Source organism: Xyrauchen texanus, chromosome 12, assembly GCF_025860055.1.
Source record: "Xyrauchen texanus isolate HMW12.3.18 chromosome 12, RBS_HiC_50CHRs, whole genome shotgun sequence".
NCBI lineage: Eukaryota > Metazoa > Chordata > Actinopteri > Cypriniformes > Catostomidae > Xyrauchen > Xyrauchen texanus.
The window spans coordinates 21973760-21994041 of record NC_068287.1 but is presented as its reverse complement, the minus strand read 5'-3'; the positions used below and the strand labels follow the sequence as shown (position 1 = coordinate 21994041).

General features: G+C 37.7%; 1 protein-coding gene across 7 annotated transcripts in view; it reads right to left on the bottom strand.

The window, feature by feature from the left end:
- Window positions 1–20282, bottom strand: part of LOC127652574 (G patch domain-containing protein 8-like) — a 53415-nt gene that overhangs the window by 8097 nt on the left and 25036 nt on the right. For 3 of the 7 annotated variants that reach the window (XM_052138784.1, XM_052138785.1, XM_052138783.1), the window contains one exon: window positions 7756–7828. In XM_052138784.1, the coding sequence (XP_051994744.1) occupies window positions 7756–7828 (73 nt within the window). Of the gene's footprint in view, window positions 1–2719; window positions 2762–7755; window positions 8154–8203; window positions 9628–10855; window positions 10874–17368; window positions 17386–20282 lie in introns of those variants that run through there. The other 4 variants (XM_052138788.1, XM_052138787.1, XM_052138782.1 and 1 more) reach the window with 4 other exon arrangements.

Here is a 20282-nt window from a genome sequence, read left to right as displayed (position 1 = left end):
TTTTATGGATTCTCATAGCCGGTCATATTTTTTATTTATATATATATATATATATATATATATATATATATATATATATATATATATATACACAAGCTGTGAAAAGACCTAGATTAGAGGAAAAGAAACATAAGAAAAAAAAATGAACAAATCAGTATGAAATAAAAGATGACAAAACTACATTGAAGATTGACACGTAATTGCTTAATCCACTCATAATCAGCCAAACGAAGCAGAGAGCGAGACAGGGGGTTGACAAAGAAAGAAAATAGAATAAGGACAAGCACTGAGCTACAGCAGAAGTGATGTCAAAGGCTAGAGGTTGCCATGGTGACAGTGCAGGGTTGGGGAAAGGATATACTTACCTGAGAGAGTGTGGGGGATGGGGTGGGTGTGTCAAACATACAGACACATAGACAGGAAAAGGTGGGTGTGGGTCTCAAATAAAGGAGATAGAGGCTCAATGAAAGAAGTCACACTAATTTGTGGTTGCATGGAGATCACCACGGTCACAGTCAATTTGTGAAAAAAATTGGTGTTTTGGGGGGTGGTCAAGTTTTAAAAGCAGGGTCAGTTCATACCCTTGGGCTGATGTTATAACGACAAAAGGCAAAAAATAAACTTTTAAGTAGCACAAGTTATATGACATGATACGGCACAAGAAATATGAATAGTCATATCTACATTAACTTAAATACTGCAACAAAAGGGCTAGGAATTAGCATATGGTCTGTTTATCCACAGCTGCAAGAGACACAGAAAGCCCTGCTACATTATGGGAATTTCCTTATACTATTAGCATAGTATTTTCTGGACAATGGTAAATAAATCTGCCTATTAACTATTAAAAACAAGATAAAAATCCTGATAGGTTTCCAAAACTGAGTGGAAAATAAGTACATTTAACTTCATTTTTACCCCTGTTGAACATTTAGTACAATTATTTTTAAGTCTTATATTTCACAAAATTAAAAAGAATAAAGTAATCAGTATTAAGAAGCCGGACATTTTGAGAAAACTATGATTGAGACACAGATGATTCCTAGCCCTTAAAGTAGAAAAAGATGCACTATTATTTGGAAACCTTAGACTGTCTAATTTGTGGCAGAGAGAAAGACTAACTTCAGCCCAGTGGTATAATTGCTCCTTTAATGAAGTGATGGAGCATGTGCAGAACGATAAAAGCCTGATCGGACTCCAGCCCCTAACATACCTTTCAGGGAAGTGCACTGTGGGATTCAACCTACTACTATGGTGCACTAGTGTTTATAAACAACAAAATGTAAAAAAGTTTATATAATAAATTAGCACTTTATAAATAAGATCAGTGTTTCCCAACCTTTTTTCAGTCATGACACCCTTTGAGAATTTACAAAATCTTGTGGCATTCTGCCGGGAGGTGGAACATTTTAGTTACATTTTGGATGCCAAAACATACCAAATGTAACAATTTTATCTAAATCTCACAGGTGACTACTACTTACCTCAATTATTACCTCTAGTTTCATTCAGATGGAATATTTTTTAGTATGCAACTTACATTATTGCCTTTCTCTTCAGCCACTTATTTTCCAGCATGACATGCAGTCATATGTAGACTTGCATTTATATTGTTGTTATTTGCAAATACTTTAACAATTACCTTTACGTGTAGTTGAAATTATAGTTCAACCAAAAATGAAAATTCTATTATGATTACTTGACCATGTGTTGTTCCAAGCCCATATAAATTTCTCTCTTATGTGGAACACAAAAGATGTTAGGCTAAATGTTTCCCAGTCACCATTCACTTTCATTCATCATTTATCCATACAATTAATGTGAATGGTGACTGAGATGAACATTTTACCTAACATCTTTTGAGTATCACTGCTGAAAGAAAGCCATACGAGTTCGTAAAAACATGAAGGCGAGTAAGTGATGACAGAATTTTCATTTTGGGGTCAACAATTCCTTTAAAAGTTCAATAGTATCCCTTTAATAAGTCAATGCTCTCCAGTTTGAAGTTGACAAAATGCACAGAAAAATAACAGGTGGAATCCTGAAAGAGGGGACCTTGCTGCTAAATTAGTTATGATGTTTAATGAAAATAGATAATATGTATAATATAGATAATAAGATGATATTTTGAACATTATGCATGCATGCATGTTATTAATAAAATAGTATTTATATTATGTAAATTGGTAAAGTCTTAATTTTCTTGTCATGATAAACAGATAAATTGATTAGTGTAGCCTAATTATGGCATAAATTGAATATCATTTACCGGAGTATGTTTTCTAATTTTCCCTTAAAGGTAGGGGGCAATCCCAAAATCAGGCCCAAAGTCAACAATCTCAATCCTTTCCCTTCCCAGCAATCAAATTCTTTAGGAACAATGTGAGGTCAAAACTAGTATTATGCATTCCAATGAAAGAATATGACGAGACTGGACAAAAAAGGTGCAATGCTACAAAAAAGGGGAAGTGAATGTAAATATCCCCCAAAAACTGAAATCAAACAGAAGTGTACCTATTGAATACTAAGAGACAGGCAGCAGAATGAAGACTAATAAAAAAAAAAGAGGTAGGAGACAGTTTAAGCCTATTAAACACTGGTGCTCTGATGATGAGAAAACAAGAAATGGGGGAAGTAAAATCAAACAAAACAAAATGAAAGCATAAATTAAAATCAAAATAAAATTACCAATTCAATCAGGGCAAAAAATAACATTTACCACTAAGTTTACCATCAGCACAACATGGCCAGGATCATAATGCTGCAAAATAGAAACACCAATTGGTTAAGCAGGAAGATTGAGGCACAAAGAGAGCATTCAGGGGTAAAGGGTTAGGGGTCGGTTTGAGGGCAGGGGCTTTGGTGTATCCCCAACAATTGGGCCGGGGTGATTACAGGGATACCCTCTCACCATCCCCGACATTTCCTGCTCTCCTCCTCGTTCCTGCCCATTTCAGAACATTTAAATGGTACTATAATGTCAGGCTTTCAGGATCCTCCAAGACAAAGGACATGGTTACTAATTTCTTTCTCCATGTCTTGCAGTGGACTTTCATCTAAAACATAGGTTTTCAATCAGAATTCTCTCCACTATCCTCCTCTCATGGTCCTAAAGCTGTCCACTCTCTCGTTTCCCCTCTCTTGGTAGACTGTCAACAGAAATATACCAACCATCACACAATCCAAAAAAGAACACCCTCCTCCCAGCTTCCCCTTTCTCCTATGCAGCTCCAAGTCTCCACGTGAATATGGTTCTGAGACAGAGAGGCCATCGTATGCATACTTCATCACGCAGTTGTAAAAACTATGAGAAGCATACACTGTGAGAGAGAGCTTTTAGCAGCGCACCATATTTAGAGGAGTAGATCTATTAAACTGCCTTTTTTCTCTTGCCATTTATCTACAATCAATTCCAATCTGTTTTTCAATCTCATGCGTTGCTGAAAACTCAGGTTCACAAGACTGGGTCTCAACAGCCAGCATGCTCTGAAGGAGAGGGGGAAGGAGATGGGTCAGGTGAGACTTTCAATTTTATACTTATAAGAGGAGAAGTGGGATGCAGGCGGGATGGTGTGAAGACTTCTCCCTGCAAGTCAAAACACCTGAGCCCCCACCCCTTATTTTAGTGACACACACTCTCAAAACACAATTTCCATTCCCACATATACCACACATGTACATTCCCTTCACAAAAGTGGGCACAGACATATAGACCGATCAAAGGTGGAAGAAGTGGGAGAATGGGCAGGAGATTGAGGCTCATTCTGCAAGCCATTCAGGGAGAATCATGGGAAAGAGGCAGAATTGTTTTTACAGCCAATCAGTAAGTCCCATCTCATGTTTTCAGCCAATCAACACCCCCCTTAATCAAAGCCAAACATATAGTAAACTAATATACAAATACTATTCTATTATAGGTGAATTCTGAGCACAAGAGAAAACATGTAATTCTACAATAAAAATGTGTACTGATTCCATTTTGGTGTGAGTTTCAAATCATAGCGCTGGTATTTTGAGCAGAGAGAGTTAAGTGATTGTAAGCGTTTATAGAAGAACTATGAGAAGCCGTTAGGCTACACTGTAAAAGGGGGAGTTATTTCGTATTACATCAAGAAAAAACATCAACACACTTACTCAAACGTACACACAGACATACAATGGGGGTAGGGGTGGGGGGTATTCCTACAAACCTTACCTAAAAAAAAAAAAAGAGTAAAAAAAAAAAAAAAAGTCAATACAATGGAAACTCGAAGCATTGGGGAGACATTTCATTAAATTAACACTCATTACAAAGGCTGTGTTCAAAAGATTGAGAGAAAAGGAAAAGGTTTGAACATCATGGCATGAGCACCAGAATGGGTGAACAGACGTGTTTTTGTTTGTGTGTGTATAACAAAACTTTCTAAGATAAGTGCATTCTTTCGAATAGTTAAGACTTTTCAAACCAACAAGCATGCAACTGGGTCAAAACACACATACATGGGTCAATTACTTCAGGAGAAAGCTGTACTCAATTTCTTCACAAGTTCCACATATCAATTTGCATTTAATTTGCAGTGCATACTTTCCACAAGCACTCTCATGCCTCCCTAGTTCTTCTCCTGCAAGATGGAACTAATCTTGTCCTCATGCTTGCAGCAATCTCCAGGCCTTTATCTGATCTGGAATCTCTGTCGCTGCAAAAAACTTCAGACCTTCCCAGTCTGCTGTGTGTATAAAACAATACGATGACAGGATGATGACAACCAAGGTAGAAAACAGATGGGTGGCCTCGGCGCACACTAGAAACATTTCAATCTATCACTCACTTGACTTGGATGGGACAAAAGCAGCCAATGGAGTGTGTTGCTAAAAGAAAAAAAATATATATATTTGTTTGCCATTGTGCTTTCTGCGGTTACCGAAAGGAAAATATTTTCAGAGTATGGCTGTGAGATATATCATGTGATTACATTATTATGATTTTGTTGCCAGTATACAATGAAACAACATTGTAAATTCCACAATGAGCACATTTACATGCATGCTCTTACAATTATGCTTAATGTGTAAATGCCTAAAAAGGTGCTCCTTTACTGGGGTAAGCTCATTATGGTTTAAGCAAACTGATTGGCATACATAGATTTTTGCTCATTACACAGATTGCATGAAACACCTGATTTTTGGTAGTTATCAGCGTATTGGTGTGCATGTACATGCACTCAATGACTTTAATATCATTTTATTTACATATTAAACTTCCTAAAGACCATGGCCCACTGATTCAATTATTTTTAACTGAAATTAAATTGTTTAGTAAAAGAAAAATATATGCAGTTGCATATTGTTGTTAATTACTATTTATTGTTATATTGGTGCATAAATAAAATGACAATTGTTTGTGCTCATAAAATAAAATATATATTTTTTTAAAAACAATGCCTTCATTTTTAAATTGATTTTTAGTGTATACATTCTGAATCTACTTCGCAACAATGGATGTGGATGAAATGATGGTGAATTATTGAAAAATATTATTTTTCTTAATATGGTTGAAATGGAATATTGAGGCAAGTGGACATTGGGAGCATTGAAAACAGATATGATGCATTTCTCACTGAGTAGTACTGAATTAAGGTCTTGGGCGTTTACACAATGCAGACTTCAGCACTTAAACAGTGGAGTTATTTTAACGGATGCAGGGCCGTGGTCTGGACAGCATGTGTGCGTTCACACATTCAAATGTTTGCAATAAAAGCAGTCTCAAGGGAGGTGCTCACATACTTTACTCATGGGCGGAATGACCTTGTAAAAAGTAAACTCAGACAAACCTTAATCATTATATCCAATAGGAGGCTAGAGTGAGTCTAATAAATCATTAATATTCTTCTCATTGTTTTTTGTTAGTCCAATTTCATAAAGGTAATTTTAACAAGCCAGCAAGATAGAAAGGCAGCTGGGTTTGCCTTCTTGCCTTCGATATTCCTTTTGTTGGGAATGGCTCGTACTGATTTGCATGTGGACAGATCAATTTCCAGAAACATGAGTGTGTTGAAATGTTTCTGTGGAAACAAACAAAACATCGACAAACACGCATCCTACTGGGATGAAAAAGTGTGTGTGCACGTCTCAGAATCCACTGATCAATTTCAAAATAGACCTCAGTTTGCCAATAATTGAATCAGCATAAGGTAATGACAGAGAACAGTGAAGTCTATGCCTTGGAGGACAATTTAGACATTTACTCATCCAAGAAAGGGACTCCCTTCTATGTCCCAAACTGTACCAAAGTAGGGATGTCCCGATCAGCTTTTTTGGCCCCCGATCCGATATTTAAATATCTGCCGATACCAAGTCCCAATCCAATACTTGTATTTGCCTAGATAGAGCTGCAGAATATTTATTTGTTTGTTTACAAAAATAACTAGGTAAACAAAGTAACTAAAAGATGTCTTCAGCTTAATGCATTTAACTTAGTGCAGCTAGAATTTTTATAAAACTCACATATAAAATCAGCTTCTACTTAGAATGGTGTAATAGCTTATTTTAACTTTAATATTCAGGTACACAAATAAAATCACAAATCCACTGAGTTCTGTATGGATGAATAGAAATCTTACATACACTTACAAATGGTGTAAACAGCTTGACTTGAATAGTCATAACAAAAAATGTATTATATAAATCCAATTCAAAATTTCACAATTCTACTTAAGTGTCTTAAACAGTTATACTTGAATAGGCCCAAGATCAACAATAATTAAACAGTTATTAATAGTTCTGTTGTCAATATCAAAATGTCATTGTGACATACTGACAACCATTAAAAACCATGAAAGCATCACACACCGCAGAGATACATTCAGAAATAAGAAAAATATATTCATAAACTCTAAAACTGCTCCAGTGAGAAATCATTAATATCTATGGACTGTTTTCTGTCTTTGAGTTTTGCTGTAACACAAATGACTAATTAAGCAAATGCATGAAGACACAGTGTAGTTATTGAAGGATAAACAGTTATATTTATTATTAGTTTTATTGTGGGAGGAAGAATGGCCCATATCAATATTCTTCTACTCTCAAGCACCATGCAAAACAAACAACTGCTGAACTCAATAACAAACATGCATCAACAATGGTAAATGGTCTGCACTTATATAGCACCTTTTTTGAACGGTATTCAAAGCACTTTACACTGTGACTCATTCACCCATTCACACACACATTCACACACCAATGGCGGCAGAGCTGCTATGTAAGGTGCTAGCCTGCCATTGGGAGCAACTTGGGGTTCAGTGTCTTGCCCAAGGACACTTCAGCATGTGGAGTCGTGTGGGCCGGGATTCAAACCAACAACCCTGCGATTAGTGGCCGACCCGCTCTACCAACTGAGCCACAGCCGCCCCAATGCACATCTCTGACATTCTGTGTCTATCCATACCTACTAGAGACAATAAAGCTCCATGGGAGCACTTGTAGACAAATATTCTATCTGCTGCCACCTCAGACAATCTTACCAACCTCTTCCCCCGTCTATCTCATCATATTCCCCCATTCATTGTATATCATCAGCACTATACCCCAAACAAAACCATTCCTAACAGACATAATTTATGTCAGCACAAATGATAAATACAAATGAGTGTGGTAGAACAGATGATCAAACCATAGGGCATTGATGCTTTTGGGTGGAAATCGAGAGAGAGAGCGAGAGAGAGAGAGAGAGAGCGAGAGAGAGAAGAAAGAGTTCACTAGAAAAGAGTGCTTGCTTACCCTGCATAGTTTTGCCCAGGCCTTGACCCAACTTCCAGCCATGTTTCTGAAGAAGTCGGTGCCCAATGTTATCCTGATGGGAGGAAGAGAGGAAAGACCACAATATTCCAATAATAAGAAGCGCTTTCCACACACACGCACACTTGGTCACAATCAAACGTGGTAGCCAGACAACTGTCAAAACATCTTCACAGTCATCAAAATTAGCAACATCTGCTACACCTTTAAACTCAATGTCAGATTGGGAGTGGAAAGGAGAGCGAGATAGAAAGAACAAGAGGAAGAAAAGCTCCTACAGTCTGGGGGGATAATGTTGTGCAGTGCTCTAACAATAGGAGTAACTAAACCCATCTGAATTCTAAAGTCTAAAATATAAACTATAGCTTAAAATGGGGGCACTCCTAGTAGAAGTAACAGCTAAAAGAAAATGTATGTGAACGCTACCAACCTCTGAGGCTACAAATTCACTTTCAGTCTCAAGAGAAGGGAGGGAGGAATGTACGGTTATATACGTACATATATAAACTGCTTCAGGGAGAAACATTAATACATAAACAACTAAGATTAAACAAAGAGGAAAGAACAGCACAGACAGAGCTTGCATATACATTAAACCAAAAACTTTCACAAGCTTTTTGTGAGTTCATCCCCATGAAAACAGAGTATGTAGCTTTAACGAGAGCAACAGGAGATTAAGGGGTGAGAGAGGTAGACAGAGTCACAGATAGACAAAAAGAAAGGGAGAGACAGAAGCCTCAGGTTACCATAGAGAGGCCCAATCTGCAAGTGTGTGGGATTGTGTACATGCATTTAAATGCTTCTTTAAAAAATAAATAAATAAATAAATAAATAAAGGGGATAATGAATGAAAAAAAATGATGCAAAAATCAAAAGCAATATGACAAAAATAGAAACAGCTATAATCTGATCCAATCATAAAGAAAAACAAAATGTATGCAAAAATTAAATGCACTGGGAAAACATTAGTCATCTACACACAAGCACCACAAATAAAAGGCCATTCTAAAAAAAAATTAAGATTTGAAACAATACTATTAACCAGCATGCAGCTTTTTGTTAAACAATTTTAATAAAAAGAGACGGTGGTGTTAGTTGTGTCTGTATAGTAATAAGCATATACAGGAAATGGGAGGGCAGGCAAAGAGCTCAGGATGTTGTTAGAGATGAGGCCAACTATACAGCAGTGATGCACAAGGTCATCTAAACAAATGTCACAATTTACGAGATTAAGATGGAACAGGCTAAACTATGACTGGTGGTGTGAGAGGCAAGGAATGGCACAATAACTAGGTTAGAGCTTTATGGGTAGGGAGGGAGCGGTCGCCTCCACAAGACACACCCACTTTCCTTAAGTACTGCCGTTTCTTTGCCACGCCCTTCAACGTTTTGGCCAATTTGGATGCTGAATGATGAGTTGACAGCCATCAATCTTATGATCTGTTATTTTATTAGAGAATGATGAGACTTGTTTTAAATAGAGCTGAGTTCAAATAGCTATTCTATTTTTTCCTGCTATTGTCAAGATTGCCACTGGGATTTACTAATATTTTTCCATTTATTTTATAGGGTTATTGCAACAGGCCTCCTGAGATGTCTGGCTTGGTAACTCACTTAAAGGTTGAGTTAAGATTACATTAGATTCAACTGAGAAAATCTGTCACAGATTTTAAAGCAAGGCTTCTTGCTCAGTTTATCTATATTAAATTAAACAAAAGGGTAGGAAAAGTTGTACACATCTTAGAACAGGGATTTTCAAACTGTGGTCTGGAAGGGGATACATGGAGAATTTCAGAGAAAACAAAGGGTACATTTCTTTATATATTTACCATATTTGACGTTATTTCAGTTTCGTTCTACTTTCAATAGACATCAAATAAATTTCAGTGAAACAAAAATGACATTCCTCTAATAATGGATAGGAAATAGATACGCTGCCAAATTAAAAATATGTTACCGAATATATTTAAAATATTTTTCCAGCTTTAGTACAAAATTTAAAAGCCAAATAATTTATCAAACAACAGCTTATCTTTATAATGCCACATACAATTTCTCTCACACAGTATATTGGTAAATATGTCTTTATAAATAAAAATATATAGTCTCCTTTCAATTGGGAAATTTTGGGGTCCTTGGCATAGAAAAGAAAGAAAACCACCATATTACAATAAAATATAGAGAATAACAGTGTTTAATATTCAGCCAATTTATATATCTGCTCCTGCGTGTGGTGATAAAATATGAAAAATGTTTCCCCAGATGGCTAGTGCAGGGGAGGTGTACTAATGGTCATCTTAAAATATCCCCTTCGGGACACCCTCTGGACCTGTGCGTGTTCTTCATTCAAATTACAGGGATGAAAAAAGACTGTGGGATAACTGTCTATCAGATCATTTCCTTTTTTTATAGTTGGCAGTGGATGCCACAGAGCACAAGTCAAAACCAGAATCAGGCTAATTCAAGCATGTGACTCCCATATTCCAACGAGAATGACTACATCACCATAGCAACATCTAAAGAAATAGATGTAAAATAGGATTTATTAGAACATGTAAGGTACAACATGATTCACGACTGTGAATATAGAAGGCAGGATCCAAAGACTGCAAGTCCCAGGGTCTTTAGTTTATCAGCAGTGCAGATGTGCCTGCAGAAAGCCCAGCCCAAATGGCCTGCAATGCAGTGGCTCTGCAGAATACTCTGTGAACACCACACTGTATTTCATCATTCTGAAGACTAGCGAGGCATGCGTTGAACTGACCTCACATTACATCTTCCTGCTGAGTGGAGCACTTTACATAGTAATTCTAAACTCCTCCCTCTTGAACAGGAGACTAATTGAACAAGAGAACCAAAATATTTAAAGAAGAGTTGTCTTATTCCTCAAATCAGAAATTGGCCTTGAGGCAATCACCAGTGCTGTGATTAGGGCAATGGCATGTCAGGCAGACATGAAAAGCGAGTGGGTTTTGTGCGGACAAACAGATGAATGTACTAAAATGAAACTGACAGATAAAAAGCAACAACGCCGAAGAATCCAACAGCAGTGCAAATGGAATGAAAACATGTCCATACGAACCTGGCTTTTAAACCCTGGGCTGTCAAAAGAACAGTCAAACATAACACAAAACTTAAGAAACTGGCCAACCTCTACAGCTTTCTACTGGTCATACTGTCTCTTTGATCAATTACATTATCAGAGTGAAAACACATCTACACATCCACTAACTCTCAATTAATATAAATACATATACTCAAAAAAACAACATGTTATTTTGACCAAAAAAGTACACTCCCACAAGAACAGAGTGATAGAGAGGGAGGAGTGGGGTAACAGCATAGTAACAGCAGGGAGGGAAAGGGAGGGATTAAATTAAAAACAGGGAGAGAACGATGTGCAGGGCAGCGTGTGCATTTCTTTATACCAGTGTGGCTATGAATGCGTGTAGGGGTCTGCCAGGACAGATAATATTAGGAGCGTTTAGGACAGCTTCATTAAGACTAACATTTACCAATATAATAAAACCAAATATAGTCTGAATTTTATCAGACGTGTAAGCAGAGGTTTTAAAAATATATTTGACAAAAATGTGTCAAATGTCATATGTTATGCATTACTGGGAAATTCATAGCATAGTGATGATAAAAAAAAAGTCACCATGTAAAAATTTTGTGGACAGGTGCATATGGCATGTCAATATTACATAACCAATACAATAGTAAGAATACAAATGGTCCTGCACATTGTTGTAGTTGCAAATCTTTATTAACTGCCTAAGTATAAGTTAAAGACATTTTTCTATTCTATTTCTTTCGTTCCATGTAAAAAAAAAATAAAACCATCCCACAAAAATCGCATGTGCTTAAAAGATTTGAGGGATTATCATGCTGACACACTACAAATAAAAAGCACCTCACAGTGATATAACCACACTAGGAACTGATGGCCCAATTTGAATGTCAAATCAGGTGAGTCTGCAAACAGCAGAAAACTGTATGAGCCAGACAGTGGTGGCTAAGGATGAGACTATTTATGAGGTGACAGTGTTCCCACGAAACTCACCTTTACATGACCATCATACTCCACAGCAGGATGGCAAAAGGTCAGTCGCTTTACACCGAGAAAGGGTTATTACCACCAAGAGTGAATCGGAGCGGTGTGGCAGAGGTGACCAAGTTAAGGTGGGGTAGCAGGCAAAGCAATACATTCTCTTTGAACTGTAATGTATTTTGGGGGTGGGAGTGTGTTGGTGGGTGGGGGTAAGGGAGATAAATCTAATGCATTAATTACCTTGCCACAAACAAAAGATGGAACTGTTCAGAACCAAATGGGAGGACAGCAGAGGGGCAATGTGTGGTTTTAATTTTAATAAAAATTTTCACTACAGTGGCCCCAAGTGTATTTGGACACTTACTGTAAGCCACACCTAATGTCATTACATATAAAATCAAGTGGAATTTGCAAACCACTGATGATGCATCTTTTCTCAGAATGTTTTAATATTAACAAGTTAAATAAAAACAGCATTCAAGTGTTTCTTAATTAAACATTGCTTTTTAAGTAATTATTTATTTAGAGCTAGTAATAAAATAGAGAAAACATTTTCTTCGGTAACAGCAACAATTAAACATTTAAAAAAATCATAATATAAAACCATTAAAAAAAGCAATTAATGCAAAATTAAACTACTTAAATTATTGACATACAATTAACTGTGCGATTATTAGTAGAGATGCACCGATCGACCGGCCAGGGACCGGAATTAACCTATTTTCCGCATGCTCGGCCCGGATCGGTGACCGGCCGGTCAGCCTCACGTCTCACAGATCCCAAGCCGGTCCGTTTTGTTGCCAGCGGTGCAGGCAATAACGTCACAGCTGCATGTAAACATGTCATTGGCGTGGAAGATCATCACTGTGAGTGAAGAATACATAAAGTTCGCAATTTGTAATAAATGTAAGGCTAAAATAAACCGTGGGGGAACCACCACAATAACTTTCGGAACAACAAACCTAATTAGACATTTATAACACCATCACCCAGCTGAACATGCCCATTTAAAAAAAGAAGCTAAAAAGTGAAAGCGGCTAAAGCTAGCCAGAGCTCAGAGCCAGTCACGAGTCAGCAGCATCTCCTATCATCCCTTGCAATGAGCAGCGAAAAGACCAAAGTAATTACGAGGAAAATGATGGAATTCATGGCGCTGGATGACCAGCTGTTCTCCATAGTTGAGGACAGAGGGTTCAGAATTCTGATAAATTTCCTCGATACAGAGTAGGAGGTACTTTCCGACATCGCGTTGCCCGAGTTGTTTAATCTCGTGTCATGTCACACACACAGCCTGTTATCTTTCAACATTTGGGTACACAAATCCGGGAGAGGGGAAGGGGGGTGCTGGATGGCAGAGGCAGGCTAAATAAATACAAATTGTGCCTTTGTGAGTAACGTAATTCTTCCCACCGTGTCCTAATATTAAAATCAGTGCGACACACTTTGCAAAAGGCGTGGGCATTGTCGATATGGCTTCGGGATATTAAATTAAATTCTTCCATACAGCTGTTGTTAAATGTACATGTATATTTAGTTTTTTTTCACCGGCCCACCGGCTGAGTCTTCTCCTCCCATCTACCAGTGATGCTCGATTTAACATCCCGCGTCTACTGCCTGCGCAGATATCAACAGCGCAAATGGGTTGTAGGTTGCCAGGTTGAGGTCATAAATTATTTGTAATTTGTATGATGTGTCGATTGTGTGAGTAGGATGCGTTTCATTCAAGATCTGGCAACTGGACCACCTTGGAATAATATATTGATGTGATTATTCATAACGTGGTTTGGGCCATACATAGTTTTTTTGGGAGAAATAACAAAACGGGAGACTCCCGGGAAAAACGGGAGTGTTGACGGGTATGGTTTTCAGATCTTTGGAATGGTTTTGTTAGACGAGTAATAAAGAGAAAAAGGTCCATTTATAATAGTGGAAAATGACATCTGTTATATAAAGCAACTCATTTGCAGTTAATTGTTATTTCGACCTCTTTCCAGTTGTTTAAGTGAGAGAAGATCCTGTAACTTAGTGCAGTTTGGGGGAAATTGTAATGTTTAATAATTTATTTTATTATGAAAATAAAATTTTGCATTGAAGAAAGGTAGATTTTGTTTGTATATGTGGTCAACAATAGTTCTTAAAAAGAAAATCGGTATCGGCAGGTCACACTTGTAAAAAAATCTGAATCGGCCAAGAAAATTGCAATCGGTGCATCTCTAATTATTAGATATACATTAATACTAATTCAATGCAGTCAGAGTTTGATTGAGAAGCAGGTCTGTCATTGAAATGTATTGGGCTTACAGCTACTAAAGTTATCCAGCCAGGGACAGTGAGCGTTTTTCTCATTCTTGTCAATATTGTTGTTTGATTATTATTAAGGCTGCATTTACACAAATTAGATATTTCAAATTATAAGATTTTTGTCCTGTCTGCTTACATTCTCATAATACATTAACGGCTGTCTTTACATTGATATCGGGTCAGGAGGGGCATTTTGACCAAGCACATGACTGTTCACGCGTGCAGCTGCATTCACTACGAGACACGGGCAATCAATAGAGAACACACAGACATCTGTATGTGAGCATTTGAAAGCAGCCGGCTGTGGACAAACATAATTAAGTCAGAACTCTGTACTGCCAGTAGTTTTAACATTGATGGGTATTAAAATATTAAATGTCGTGTCAGCACCCAGTTTATGAACCACCGATCTTCAGCTATTGTTTTATCATTTAATAACTAACAAATTTCTTTTTTGCTAAATGTTATATTTGAAAAGGGGGCTTGTGCTGTCTTTCAAATAAATGCAACTTGGTTTGATATTTTGTTATCCAAATCCAATGACATCTGCAATAAATGTTCAAATATGTTTCTGAATGCACAGGAAGCCCTTGTCCCAGTGTTAAACCTCACAACTTTCCAATAATAAAAAAAAAAAAAAAAAAAAGGATTTTACATGGCAAACAAACTGTCATCACAGATTACCAAAAAGACAGGTGTAAGATCGGCGTCTACAGGTCAGGGCTGACTAAAAATGATTATCCTTCTCAGAACATTCCTGGGTTTAATTTTTCACACAGAATATCATCAACAGCTTCACTTAGGGGTATGGAGTCTGTGTATCCATGCTGTGGCAAAGCTATATTGTGTATTGATATTTTTGAAGATTGCATGGATCAACATCTGTCCTGTTAGGCAGTAAATACTTGCATTGAGTTACATAAACATAGCATATAGTGGTCAGAGTGAAGCCTAGAGTGTAGCCAGTTAAATAGAGTCTAAAATGTGACTGTAAAATTTGACTAGGTCACTGCCCAGTGCACATCTCCTTGGTTTAGAGGACAGGGGAAAGGAAATTAGGGTTGGGGTACATAGTAAGATGAATGGGAGTGTGTATGTGTGTGTGTGAGAGAGAGAGAGAGAGAGAGAGAGAGAGAGAGAGAGAGAGAGAGACCGCAACTAATACTACTGACTTTACATGCATACATAAAAAAATTTGTTTAGAGAGCAAGATAAGAGGGAATGAGTAGATAAAAGGAAAATAAGAGAATATCGCAATTAAAGTATCACAGACCACTAGCTGCCTAAAAATCACACACAATGATTGGCAGAGGAGGAGCAAGGGAAACAAGAGCATGACAAACACAGTGCTCAAACCCAAGACACAAACACACAGTGATGGCTGTCACCGTCTACCCCAACCAGCTGCTAGGAGTTCAGTACTATAAATACACCATTGGTGTTTGGTAAAAAATACCCCTGACAATATCCAGAACGTGAAACCAAAGAGCAAATACACCCCTCTCTAAATTAATTCTAATGTGTTTTTGTGTGTTTGTGTTTTTGAGGACTCATTATGCACTGTATACTATGTATATAAACTGAATGAATTGACAGGGATAGCCATCGTTTCCTGCGGTGTGTAGTGCCTTTTCTCTTCATGAACACTAAGTGTGGCAGCTTTGCTCTCCATACCCCTCCATAGACAATAGTGCAGGAGCATGAATCATTTGGTTCAGGGAGACAGCCAGGCCAACTCTCCTGCTCTCTCTTGTGTCCTTCTGGCCCACAATCTGGGATGGTGGGTCCTCTCAACTATATCTAATAGGTCTGAGGGGGTGCTTATGAAGCCTGAGAATTCTTGAAAATGTTCTCTTCATAATTAGAGACCTGTAAAGATTTTTCTATGGCTACTTCTACTGTGTTAAAAGTATAAATATACAATAAGTAGTAATTATTTGATATGATCAAATCTAATCAAATAAAAATGTTACATGTCAGGGCTCAAAAATTAGGATGGCCTGCTGGCACCGGGGCCAGTGTGAGAGAATTTCGGGCCAGTTGATGGAACGATCACTTGTGTTGTCACTACGTGGTAAATTTGTCTATCATGTAAACATGTTGTTTTGCAATACAAACTTAAATATTAGGAAATCTGTGAAATATTAAACATCGTAGTAGCAAAATCTGCATATTTAATCTGTTCACGAAGGCCAGGTAACAGATGAGTTTGTCAAAGTAGTGAGAATGGCATAGGTAAAAAAAAGGGTTAATTACAAATCCATCAATAATGTCTACCATTGTACAGCATCATTTCCCAGCAAAGCTTGCTTTTGTTTAATGAAAAATAAAAATATTTCTTCCTGGCACATATACATACAAAACTACATTGTTAAAATATATGTAATTTTTTTTGTGTTGGGTCAGTGGAAATTTTGGCAGGGCAATTCAAAACCTGAACTACTGGCCTGTCCGGGGCAGCCGAAAAACAAAAACTTATCATCGAGCCTTGCATGTTACAATAACATGCTAGACAAATTGAAAATGTGTCTTCTAGAATAACTTGAAATGGAAGTTGCATAAAAAAAAATCTTCTTGAATTCACATTCACCATTTCCAGTATCACACGCACATGGATTGAAAAAAATTGTTCTTTTGAAATAAACTGAATTCATTCAACAGATGGCCTGTAAATTGGACATACAACTTTTTTGGAGCTCTGAAGTCACCAAAATCTTACATGCAAGACCTTACATTTTTTTTTTAACCAGATACATTTGAGGATAGGGAACTTCAGCAAATTATAATGTGTCTTTTACAAATTAACAATGTAAATACATAGACTTCTCTGCTTTAGGGATTTTAACCAATTAGAATAATAGGCATATGTTTAGTAATGAGGTCTGTCATGTGACCGGAGCTGAGAGAACAACCTGGAGAAGAGGAGAGAGGCATCAGGCATGCAAGCCTCTGAAATCCAGAGTGAACCAGAGGAACGAGACAGACAGACAGACAGAGAGGAAAGCTGCCTGCGATATTATCTACATGCCTAGTTAGCGAAAAATGCAATCCCAGTTACACAAGCACCATGCCAGCACATTATGACAGAGGGTACTGTACACCGAATCACTGTGTTGGAGAGACAGAGAGAGAGAGAGAGAGAGAGATACAGAAAGAGAAAGAGTGAAAGAAAGAGAGAGAAGCGTTACAAGGAGCCCCTAAAGAGACAGTAGGAGGAGAGCAGAGCGTGCAGATACAAACCGGGTCAGAGCTGCTTAGCTAATTGGGGCCAATTCGCTGCAGGAGAGAAATGTCGAACACCCCAAGTTGTGTACAATACTGAACATTTCTGAAATTAACTGTCCTACACAAACACTAACACAAAAAACAAACACACAGACACAAAATACTGGGTACTGTTGTGCTCACACACACAAACACACTCACTTTCAATCAAAACACTCATACTCCCTTCTAGATCTCCCCTATGTGGGGTGGTGGATGACACACTGAGTAGGGCTGTCAACAGGGCTGAGACACTAAATTGGAATTATTCACTGAAATAGTACAAAAATGGTTGTTTTGATTAAAATTAAGTTTAAAAAAAAAAAAAAAAGTGGTGAGGGAGCCTTTTACCCCTCATTTGGGCTAAAAGGCCCCTAAGGGATTTAAAGTGATAATGTGTAGATATTGGGACAATAATTACAGTGCAAAATTTGTCAACTAATGCAAATAATTTTGAGGCAGCAAGAGGCTTTGAGTAACAAATTAAGATAATGCTTATTCAAAATAACTACTTCAGAAAATGTGCACAATCTCCTTGTAATTTTAAACTCATTTGGCATTTCATAACATTTCAAGTATTCTATAAACAAATTAATCTCCATTGTAATATGATTTTTTTGGCCCACTATAAAACAATGCGTTTAATAGGGAACTTCAGCCCCAAATACGATCCTTTCCCTTAATGAACAGTTCTTAAACTTTTAATTAAAAATGTTTTGGAGTGCAAAGTGACAAATAGCCGTTTAGGAAAGTGCTGTGATAATTTTGTTGCCATTTAGCATTTTGTGAGAAAATCAATTCAAAATGCATATGATCCATCAGATATGAACTGGGCTAAAAATCAGCCCAGAGCAGGGCAATGGTGACACCAGAATAGAAATATTCATAATTCTGCTTAGCTGAAAACACAGAATTATGTTACATATGCTTAAAAACTGTCACTGATTACATACATTAAATTATAAATTAATATAAAAGTTTCCTAAAATAGTATTGTCACTGATTAGAACAAAATATTGATTTCCAAAAATTAATTGTAATTGAAGAGCATGCTTATCCAGTTAAAGACATTTGATCCATCGCACTGAAAGGGCATGTCTCTCGCTCCTGGTGCTCACTGTGTTACACTTGCTTATGTTCCAAAATGCATCCATAAGACATTGGTCATTTATTATGGTTATTTAGAGAAATTATGAATCATACCAACACATGCTGCACAGGCCTATCCTGATTTTGCCCCTCTGTAGTTCAAACATTTGTAGGTCAAAAGAGATGCTTAATTGGTTAAATCTAACTTTATATCGTAATTATAATTTTTTATTTTTTTTTAAACTCACGATGCAAACCATTGCATTTTTGTTACATTGATATATTGTTACACCCCTATAACTTAGTGTTGCACATTAGCCTATACTGGTGCCATAGCACTACCAAGGACTCAAGCTTCATAATACCTGTGGTACCACAGTGGGTGCTTCTCAATGCTAAGAAAGCAGAGAACAGACTTCATGTTCTTTTGAAGGCCAGTCTTTCCAAGCTAAGATAAATGTAATTCATCTGCCACCACAGTGTCGCTATGACTTCTGGGAATTCATATAGGTTCTTGCTCAAAATCAGCAAGACACTCATAAGAGAAAAACAAGGCAGAGTTAAGACACAACTGCCAAAAACCTCCACCGAATGGGCCGTTCACTCCAAACGCGTTTGTCTTTTTCTATCCAAGAATGCGCAAGATGGTGCCATGTCTCAATGTTTATTCAGGTCCTCAAGCAGTAACGATGCACTACATCAATTTGAAACAAAATTCAGCCTTTACAATGCATCGAGACACCTGCGTTCTGTTTTATTCTTTGCACTTTGTCCATTTTAGCCCATAAGTCATCATCAATGCTTGGCACACATCCAAATGCATTCAAATATGCGTTTTTATCTTAAATTTGACAAATTGAATTTTATTTGAAAGCCTCAACACTGACTGGCTCATATATAAATCAGGTCAGTCTAGCTTGAAGCACACACACAGCAGTTGTGTAATTTAATTGGTGGTGTGCCTGTGTATCAGAGGTTTCCTTCGGAGTCTAATCTTGTTGAAGTTGGAGTCAATGTATTGATGGAAAACCGCTGGATGCTTGTGTGTTCAGTTGACCTTCATCAGTCTCAGAGTCTGGCCTGGAGTATTGATGCATATCTTCTGAAGGGGCAGTTTTGTTTCGGAGTTGTATCTTTGCTTCGCATGCTTATTGCAACTCCATTGGCAGGAAAAGGGCATCTGAACTAAGGGAGAGGACTATCTGTACTGTGGTCTGATATACTGTGCCTATCATGAGGGCCCTTGGCATCCTCCTATACAGCAGCTGAATGGAGCTCATCCAAGTCACAGCGGCACTTCTGATGTAGCCACCATGCGGACAATCACTCTCTGTAACCAAGTGGGCCTGCAATTTGAGACAGCCTTGGATAAGGCTATTACTAAAAATTTAGCAATCATGGATAATATGTAAAAAAAAATTGTATGGCAGTAAGAGAGTATGGCCTATGTTAAATTATATTTTCGGGGGGCCTGGGTAGATTAGCAAGTAAAGATGCTGACTACCACCCCTGGAGTCACAAGTTCGAATCCAGGGCATACTGAGTGACTCCAGCCAGGTCCCCTAAGCAACCAAATTGGCCCGTTTGCTGGTGAGGGTAGAGTCAAATGGATAACCTCCTCATGGTTGCTATAATGTGGTTCTTGCTCTTGGTGGGGCACGTGGAGAGTTGTGCATGTATGTCGCGGAGAGTAGCATGAAGCCTCCACATGAGCAGTCTCCACGGTAACGCGTTCAACAAGCCACGTGATAAGATGCACGGATTGATGATCTCAGATGCGGAAGCAACTGAGATTCATCCT